General features: G+C 38.9%; 1 protein-coding gene across 1 annotated transcript in view; it reads right to left on the reverse strand.

Annotated features, from left to right (window-relative positions):
- The window catches only part of ITGA1 (integrin subunit alpha 1), a 168,061-nt gene extending 162,002 nt beyond the window's left edge, over positions 1-6,059 (reverse strand). The window contains exon 1 of the mRNA XM_050794090.1: positions 5,324-6,059. Coding sequence (XP_050650047.1) covers positions 5,324-5,384 — 61 coding nt within the window. The 5' untranslated portion in view covers positions 5,385-6,059. The remainder of the gene's footprint in view (positions 1-5,323) is intronic.
- Positions 6,060-10,584: the final 4,525 nt, after the last annotated feature.

A 10,584-nucleotide genomic window follows, 5' to 3' on the forward strand; every position in this document is an offset into this window, starting at 1 on the left:
ATCTAGCAATTATAATTGGATTGGGAGTGGCTTGTCTTTCTTAGTGGTACATAAAATATGGTGCATCTTTCAATTGGTGGTGTCTTCCATTCCATTATTTATAAATTTGGGTATACAGAAATATTTCAGGTGGAGGTATAATAAAATCAGATGAAGGTATATAATAAAGGGACAATCTGATCCCTTAAGTATTTTATGAGTTTGTCAATAGTCAATTCTTTTGTGATTCATTCAATTAAAAAGTGTCTATTATTTCTGGGTGCTGTGGTTAAAGATCCTACCCTCACAGAGCATACAGCAAGCTGGAAATCAGACAATTAGATAGTTAATTATAATACCATGGCGCGTTATATAATGGAAGCAAAGGTGCTGGGATACACATGTCCTAAGGTAGGGTTCAATCTACTTCAGGGTCTTTTGGAAATGATGTTTATTCAGGGATTGAGATCAGTAGCAGTGGGAGTAACTACTTATGCAAAGTCCCCAAGGAGACTTTAGAGTAGCTGGAAGAATGAAAGAGCTGAAAGAAGCTCAATAATCTTGAAGATAGAAATATATGCAGTCATTTGCATCTCTTGATACTCTACTGTACTTGCTTTGAGGGCGAGTACAATTCTCCAGTCACAGACTGCTCTGAATAGGCAATCTATTCTGACTTTAGCACTGTGGCAACAGTTTCAAAATATCTTTCATCTCAGTTTCTTAACATGAATTTGAGTACACTATTTTGTATTTCATTCAACAGAAGAGTAGTGTAGGTAAAGAATAGCATTTTAGCCCCCAACTTTTCTAAATATATTTTAAACATGAGCTACTTTATTCTACTAAGATATGTCAAGAGATGGGGAAATTCAGCAAGTTCTAAATCTAGTGGAAAGTTTATTGGGTTGGAAGTGGAGGAACACATTAGAGGAGCATCCATCTACTAAAGTCAGAACATCAGTGATAAGCTGTAGCCCAAGAGCTCGTGCTTCAAAATTGCTGGATAAGTGTTATGACAGGAGGGAAGAGAAATAGGTAAATTAGTGTAGCATATATATGTGTCTCATGGTTACTCTCGTTGCCTGTTTACTAAACAAACAAAAATCCCATGAATTCATTGCTGCCTTTACAAACATCACAATGAGTAAGACAATTTTCACCATCTTCAGCAATTCCTGACAGTACATTGTCTGCCACTGGGAGTCATACTTTGTTTTGAATAGGTGGCTGACTTCCTCCCCATATTCAGCCATCTCCCGTCTCCTCACTGGATTTCATTTTGAATAGGAACTCTTGCCTGTGAAAAAAGTCACAAAAGAAGCCTGTAATCCCACTTGGGAGGCTTCTCAGGCCGAGACCATCCAAAAACCCCGTCTCTACTAAAAAATACTAGGAGGTGGCGGGCGCCTGTAAGAGGCTGAGGCAGGACAATGCCGTGATAACTTAGGCGGAGCTTGCAGGTGAAATTCTATGCATTCCAGCCTGGGTGATAGCGAGACTCCGTTAAAAAAAAAAAAAAAAAAAAAAAAGTCACAAAAGAAGACCCTTGCTTCTAGGCCAACCAAAATGTTTCTAGGGAAGACAGACATATAACTTAATTAGAGGTACTTCTATATTTATATTCTTAATAACAAGAGATAGTAGTCTTATTTGAGTTACACTTAATGCTGTACACCTAAAAATCATGGAAATAAAAGATTGATGTATCATTAATTAGGTCTTTAAGTCTTTTAGACAATTATGTTTGGAATTCACATTTAGAGGAGTGAGCAAGAGAGAATGAACTTATCTTTAGGCAGCCTATATAGCATATTATTTTAGAGCATTTAATTTGAGGTCAGAGATAGGAATTGAGTAGATTTGTCATTAGTTCTTCAACTTTGGAAAGGTGAAATTAACTTCTTAGTACTGTATTTTGATTTCTTCATCTCTAAAATATGGATAATAGTTATAACGTTTTACTTTTTTTCTTTTCCTTTTTTCAAGGCTAATCAACTGAAGCAGAAGGAGTGAAAAAAGAACAAAGAAATCTGTGACTGGTTGTGATCAATTAGTAAACTTACTTTTTTAGATTAAAATGAAATAATACATGCAAAGCCCTTGCACAGTGCCTTGCACATAACACATTTCGGGGTTAAGTTGTGCTAGTTATTCCGTTATTGATTGTCTTGCCCTTTGTCCTCTGGAAGGTTGGATCTTGCCATTTGGGTATGGCCAATGGGAAGGCTGAGCAAGACATCAGAGGGTGGGAGGAAAGGAGGTATATTTATTTTCCTTACTCCTTCTCTGCTAGGCTTCAATTTTGTCACTAGCTGCATTCCTTTTTATGACCACAACTCCAGTCTAATGGCCACCCTCCCATAGCTAGAGTTCATAACAGACTAACACTGCCACCTCCTCAGGCCTAGGAATGGTCATGGTTTTTCTTCTCACTGTTGCTTCAGGTTCTTTTTTCCCACCGTTGCTTGCGCTAGATGTTCCACCCTCTTTTCTTGTTCCTTTAAGGCCTCTCTAAACTGTCACTTTATGAAACTGTCTTCAGTTAAATTCTTTATATGTGGCATTAGTTTATGCTGAGACTTTGATGTACATAAAACAACAATACTTTGTTTGGACATCAGGAAGGACATCTTTTTGATGAATCATTTTAGTAAATGTTGTAAGGAGCTAATATGAGACATTCTAAATCAAATGGGAAGTTTATTGAGATGCTGGTGGTTTGTTGTTCTGATGATGTAAATCCAGCTTTGAAGGCTGTAGAGTTTGTTTAGATGGCAGATGGTTGTAGGAAGGAAAGGTGGAGTTCTTTTCTTGATGCATAAAACAAGATCATATCTTCAGTGGCAAAGTGAACATGAGGATTATGGAGAAAGTAAATAAAGGTGATTGGCTATAATGGACACTTTATGCTTAAGGGTTGTAGTAGGCAGAATAATGGTCTCCCAAAGATATCCATGACCTAATGCCTGGAACTTGTGAATATGTTATCTTAGATGGTAAAAGGGACTTGGAAGATGTAATTAAATTAAAGATCTTGAGATGATGAGATTATTCTGTTAGGCGCATTGTAATTACAAAGGATCCTTAGGAAGGTAGTAGGGTCAGAGTCAGAGAAAGAGATATGATGATAAAGCAGAATCACAGGGGAAGAGCTGAAGATTCTACCCTGCTGGGTTGAAGATGGAGAAAGGGGCCACAGGCCAAGAATGCAGGTGGTGGCCAGAGGCTGATGAAAACAGAGAAACTGACTTTCCCCTAGAACCTCCAGAAGAAATGCAGCCCTAGTGACATCTTGATTCTAGCCCAGTGAGATTTCTGACCTACAGAATTGTACAATAGTAAATTTATGTTGTTTTAAGGTGGTGATCTGTGGCAAGTTGTTACAAGAGCAATAAGAAACTGACATAGGAGATAGAGAAAGCGTGTTGGATTAGGGCAGTCAGTTGAGAATTTTGGATATTATCTTAAAGCCAACAAAGAACCACCAAAGATTTTTTACTAAAAACAGATATAATGAAAATGATGTATTAGGAGGGTAGACTAGAAGTTGGGTTCAGACTGAAGACAGAAAGATAAGCTCTACAGTGGTGTGCATGGATAAGTACGGTGATTAGTACCCAGGTTACAAATGGACTCTGTTAATTGATAAGAAGTTTCCAAATCTGAAAGAGATTGCTAAAGAAGAGCCTACAGAATATAATGACTGATGGGGAATCAGCAAAGGAAAGCAGTCCAATTTCAGATGCCTCATGTGTTGTGAAATGGGCATAAAACACACAAGGGTTCTAAATATTTTAAGTCTCTTCCTGGATTCACCAATGTATATTTCACCAACATATATATGAAATTGTAACTTGCTAAACTTCTCTGTTACATCAAGTTTCACTCTTGTCTTTTTAGAGGATATGCAAACCTCATTTCATCATTTCTACTCTAGAGACTGCTTATTTGGTAGAATGAAATAGGTACAACTCAAATAGTTAGTAAACTACTGTATTCAGATTTTGCACAAAAACAACAAAATACAATCTAAAAACAATTCAGTTGGAGAAGACTCATAGGTTAAGTATGTGTAAAGAGTAGTGGCAGTAGCTGGTAAGTTAAACTACTCACTGGCTATAAAGCTGTTCAGCAGTTACCACTGTTTGGATTATTGGACATTTCCTGAGTAGTGGGAAATGTTTGGATGAAAAGCCAGTAGCTCATTATTAACTCTCTTTACATCACCTGCCTTCTGGAAAAAGCTTTGCTTGCTGATAATCAACTTCTAAATGATCTTCATAAAAGTTAACAATGCTTGGACATCTAAGGCAGGTCTAAACTGGCTGGCTCTACCTTGTTTTTAATGGTAAAAATGCTAAATTAACTAGTACTAATAACCATGCCAGCAGTAAAAACACGGAACAATTGAATATCAATGATATGTTAAAGCCAGCTGTTAATTATCCCATTAAAAAGATGATTTTCTTTCACACAGAGATTCTATCGATACTTTCCCCCCACCTCCTTCCATTTTTCACCATTTCAACTTCCCACCATCCCAATCAGTAACTGGTAAAAAAGATCTGACCATGAGTTAATTATTGGGAAAATCTTAGAAAATACTATATTTCAACCTTTTCCTAAATTGGATACAACTTTGCATTTCCACTATGTTTTTAAGTCCCCTCCTTAAAAATACACATTTATGTACAAATAACAATAGTATATTTTGCATCTTAAAAGTAGACTGCACTGTGATATTGACAGAGAAAATGTTCACCATTCCTTTCTACGTTTCAAAATATCCCTCCTCTTGGATGCTGACATAGAAACATCATTTTGGAACAAGTGGCAGTTTTGCCTTGCATCCCTGTTTTTTCTTGTTCTGCATGGGAAAAAAGTCTGAATAGTAGACAGCAAGAAAATTCAATAATGTCCACTCTGGAACAACCCGAGGGTAGGAATTTTGCGTATGTATCAGGCGCCCTATAAGCATCACCCTCTCATCCCATGCCATAAAAAAGGGTGGAGGGGAGGAAATATTCAGCGAAGTCCTAAAATACAATGTGTATTGTAAAAACAACTTTAATTTTAAAAGTCAATTCTACTTTGTAAGTTTTCAGTGCTGCTTCACTCCTACTCCTAGGGTGAAGGACTTTGGAGAGACACCAAGACTAATTCACATCAAAACCAGAACGCTAAACTCCTGCCTGCTCCGTAGCCTGATCTGAGTACCTGGAGTGCCCGAAAGTGGAAGGGCACTCTCTCCTATCTGGCCCATGGCTCTGAGGACCTCCCTCCCCGCTCCAAGCCCCAAGCCCGCGAATCGGAGATGCCCAGAGAAAAGCGAGTTGCTCACCAGTGAGGAGCCAGCAGCAGGCGACAGCGACCCCTGGGCGGGCGCGGGGCCGAGGGGCCATGGCCGGAGCGGCCTCAGCGCCAGGGGGCCGCGCTGGTTCGCAGGACAGGACCTGGCAGGACCGGGCGCGGGAGCTGCGCGCTCTGGCTGGGCCACTCAGCCCGCTGCCGCGGTTCCCAGTCCTCTGCCCCAGTGGCAGCGGCGTCCAGGAGCGGGAGAGGAGTGATTTCCTGTGTTTTCGTCGAATGCCTCTAAGTGCGCTCCACGCGTTTCACATCCCAGACGGATTGCCACATCGCCCGCCCCTGCGCGCTCTTGATCTCTGAAATCTCACTGGCAGCTTCCCAGGCTCTGTCCGAGACATGGACAAATAAAGCCAGCTTCGCGGGTCCGTGTTTAGGCTAAAGTCCACGGGCTGTAGAAGCAAACCTTAAAGGGACATCTGCCTTTCATTGAGAGGGTGATCTCGTTCTCCGGGCCAAATCCCCTAAGGTGGTAGGAAGGCGGGTAAGGGCTGGACTTCGGGAGGGTGTCGCCAGCCAAGTGGCTCCGCCTTCACACCCCTGACTTCTCCCGGTCCGGGTAGCGAAGGAGCTTTGGCAGTACCTGGGCGCCCTTAACGGGAGGCAGCTTTCCGAGGTCCATTACGCAGAGGGATTAGGCCGTCTGTGAAAATGAGAGGATCTGGAATCCCCCCTTCCATCTCCTGCGGACACTTGAACTTCACCGTGAAGTCGTTTTGCACGAAAGGGGGCGTCCCTACCACCCCGACAGGCTCCACTGAGGGCTTTGCTTTCGCTTATTGGGAGCCGGGGTGTGGGGAGGCTTTGCTTAGTTTATGGTAATTCGTGGTTAAACGGTGGTTGCAGATAAGCTTTTCTTTGAGATAACTATGATAAAGGAAGAAAAGGAGAAGCAAGACCGAGGAAAAACAGAAAGAGGGAGAGAGAGAAGAGAAGAGAGGAAGAAAAGCAGCCTCTTTTGAAATGGAATGTGTGTGGGCTATTTTGTTTAAGTGAATTAGGATGTTTGTACACTGGTAATTGAATCTAATAAAGAACTCGGGGCACTGCTTTATTTTTTTCTTGCTTGAAACTTTTACGAGTAAAAATTCGTTAAGAGTCCAGACCTGCTTAGGAAGTAGCAATGCTTCCCTTTCCTGGTGAGTTGAACAACCTGGCTGAGTCAAAAGCCATATTCGTGCTAACTTCAACCAATGCTTGCTATTTTCAAAATAGCTGTGTCTTAGCGGTTTGGAGAGTTTCAAAGAACAGAAAAGATGAGTGGATTTGTGTTTAGAGGAATCTGAGGGGAACAGTTCAATTCAATTCACTTCAACTCAACAACTAATTGAGCATCTCTATCTAACAGAACTAGGGCTAGGCAGGACAAGAGTGCCACCCAAAGGAGGGTTCGTTGAGCAGAACACAACACAGGTAGCACAGAACAGGTAACACGAGGGACAGGAAGGAAGAAACCCACAGGGATCACTGGATACACTGCCAGTTAGAGGATCGCAGCAACTAAGAGCTGGAGAAGACAAAAGCTGAAGAAGTTTAAGGAGGGTCAAAAATGGGGTGGGCAGATCCAAGGAAGTTGAAGGCCATCAGATCTCAGTATGTTGACCCATTATTCAAGAAATTCCTTTTCTATTATGTATCTGAACTGATTCACTATTTAGTGAATACATTAAAAATCCTGTTCTCAGATGTTTTTAGTTTTTATAATGTCATTTCTCAGTTCTTTCTTCAAATGTACACAAATTAGTCTCTAGAAAAATTGCATTGTATTGGGTCACAGTCCAATCCTATTGGACTTTACTTGAGTTCCTTTGTTTGTGTTCAATGCTCTCATATCCTGCCAAGGAATTCATTTCCTGTGTACATCTCATTTCCCTGTCCATAGTATCAGTTATGTCTTATGCCTCTCAGTATGACTGTCTTTGCTTTGAACAGTAACCAATAGATATTGATTAATGCATAGACATTTAAAAATCATACTTTCCCAGTGATACTTCTCTAAATTGCTTAGTTTTCAAAAATATGTAATAGTGTGTCTATATATACACAAATATATGTGTGTGTATATACAAATGTATGTGTATATACAAATGTACAGCATATACATACATATGCAAATACATATATGACATTTTAGCAACTTGCAATATATTTCATTAGAAAAAAACAAAAAGAAATTGTAAACTATCTTACTGAAATAAAGTAGGGTTAACATATAATATGTTCGAGGTTACAATCACTGGGAAATTTACCTTTCTTCTGGGGGCTAATACATAATTTCAATTTTGATATTTTTATTTCCTTTAGGACTTACAAATTATTGGTGATAACCGTCACTAACAGTGATATTGTTACAATTAATTTTCACATGTTACAAATTTTGTGTGTACATATTTAGATATTTATGAATCTTTTTTATGTCTAGTCAATACAAATGTGGAGACTGAGAGATAACTATTGTTGGAGAATTAGTATTAGAATCAATGCTTATTTTCTGAACTTCAATAAACCCAAATACAAATAAATGTCAAGCCAGTTATTTTCTTAACCAATTTTATTCTGACAGAAAGACATATCATTGAGTAAAGATTTAGAGAAGACAAAAACTTGCCCAGAGGCACAAACTAGTTATTGATATGAGATACTTGATGACAAATGTTTCAGCTCTAGACTTTATACTACATACTTTTCTATTTTAAGTGAGACTTGATCAGATCTCTTTTAGGATTTGGAAGCATGAGTAGGAGCATGAACCTTATTGTGAACTGCATACACTTCTTATGAGAATCTAATGCCTGATGATCTGTCACTGTCTCCCATCATCCCCAGATGAAACTGTCTAGTTGCAGGAAAACAGGCTCAGGGCTCCCACTGATTCTACATTATGGTGAGTTGTATAATTACTTCATTATATATTATAATGTAACTATAATAGGAATAAAGTGCAAAATGAATGTAATGTGTTTGAATCATCTTGAAACCGTTCCCCTCATCCCTGGTCTGTGGAAAAAAATGCCTTCCATGAAACTGGTATCTGTGCCAAAAAGGTTGGGGATGGCTGTGCTGAAAGATTAGAGACTGAACAGATTAAGAATTTGGAAAGTGGGTGTCTATTAAATGAGGCAAGAGTAATTGATATTATTAACTAATAATCTCAAAAAGAAAAACATATACTTAAAACCAAAGTATTCTTCTTGGAGTTAATCTAATATACTGAGTAAAGTAATTAGAGTAAGTAAGGTTCTGGAGTTCCACTGCTTGGCCTCAAGTCCTGGCAATATAGTAGCCACTATATTGTAGTCCTACTACAATATAGTAGCTGTGTGATTTGGGAAATGTCATCAAGTTTATCTAGGCCTCAGTTTTCTCAAATGTAAAGTGGGAATGAAAATCCTGTACTACCTCTGGTCTGAGGATTGCTGTGGGGATTAAATGAACTGAGCCTCTAAGCATTTAGCACAATGCCTGGATTAAAGTAAGTGCTCAGTTAGTATGAATCATTCTTCTCCGTAAATAGAAGAATTGGTATTAGACAGACCATGGAAACGGCAGGCTCTGTGTGTGGTAGACCCTGTAGGAAGTGGTGAAATTTGACGGCCATCACAAGAGGACACTTTAATGTCTGCCTAAAAATATCTCCATCAATACCTATTATTGTTTCTGGAATCCTCACTTTAAAAATATTTACCTTGGATTAGGGAATTATCTTGAAGATATTTCTATAAAATGGGCATGCATGAAGACATCAGAACCCATTGTAACATTCACATGAATTTGCTTTTCAAATTGGCTGGCCATCAGAGGTTACATTCCACTAAGGTTGGGAATAGAAGAGGGTCTAGAACTCCGTGTCTAATGTATGCCAGTGTTCTCTAGCAGTAAGATTATGGGTTCTCAAAGCCACAGAATGAGTAAGGTACTCCCACCTGGGTAGTAGAGGTGGTGCTGATTTTACTCAAAAGTAAATAATTTAAAAATTGTTTGCTAAAATAACAGATTTTTATAAGAAAGATTTTTAAATCATGTTTTCTTTTTAAAAGTCAAATATGACATTTTAAATGCATTTTAAGGTAGCATCAAAGTGTGGTTTTACTCCAACCCCATCCCCTCCGCTCTCAGGTGTTAGGGGTAGGTGGAAGTATATAGAACTGTTTCCGTTTTTACAAAGATTTTATGAAGATTTGAATTTTTAAGTTTTACTGTGTAAGCACTTAGGGGAATATACAGTGGGGCTAACTCACAAAGCTAACTCATATGGACAACTTAGTCTAGTTAAATAATTTTTAATTTTCTGGCATATATTGGCTCCAGGGCTGTGTTCTGCAGAGGCAAAAATGGATAGAACAGTCGTTATTCCACTGCAAACCTGCTATTCATTAATTTCTTTCACTTGTAACTAGAAGCAGAAAATAAGTAGTTTTGTCCTCAATTCTAACATTGGCATATTTCATTTTAAGCCTATTAAATTAAGCAGTCTAGTGAAATTATCCTAATAGTTGTTGTTGATATACCTTGAGAACTTATAACTGCTTCCTCTCTGACCAAAATAAAGTCACAGTGTTATGGAACTTAAACTTCACCATGAGCCAACCATTTGTTTTTTGTTATTACGTAATATTCCTGTGTGTTTTTTCACTTAAAATATAAAATAGGTGTTTCTCCCTCCCTACTTCCTGAACAAGCCTGTGCCAGAAACCTTGTCCAAAGACATTTGGGCAACTGGTATTTAAGAAAAAAAACAAAAACTTGACTTCAGAATCCTGGTGAGGAACAGTTCTCAGCACTATAGGAAACTTCTTTGGACTTACTGGCAGACTTCAACATGAGTGACACACCAGGGCTGCAGCAGGGAAGGGTGGACCAGGGTGGTGCCCTGGCGGGAATGTTCAATTCGTGGCATTCTATGACTCAGAATAACAACCACTGATGAGCAGTAACATTTTAGCTGCGTTGCTGGGCCCCTTAATATGAAATGCGACTTAATTATATTTTAAGCTGTTATGCAATTCTAGGATCGTTTGGACAAGTTGATTTAATTATTTTCTTTTAACTAATATGTAAAAAGTTAAATAAAGTAAGTGGGCTCTAAAATCCCAGAATTACAACAAAAAATGATTAATTCCTATTTCAAAGCAAGACTGGCGTTTCTTGTGGTAGGACTGGGTCAGTAAACACATGTGTGGGGAAATACCCTTTGTCTTTAATACAAAATAAATGCATCAAGGGAAGGAAGTCTGTTAT

Source organism: Macaca thibetana, chromosome 6 (assembly GCF_024542745.1).
Source record: "Macaca thibetana thibetana isolate TM-01 chromosome 6, ASM2454274v1, whole genome shotgun sequence".
Lineage (NCBI taxonomy): Eukaryota > Metazoa > Chordata > Mammalia > Primates > Cercopithecidae > Macaca > Macaca thibetana.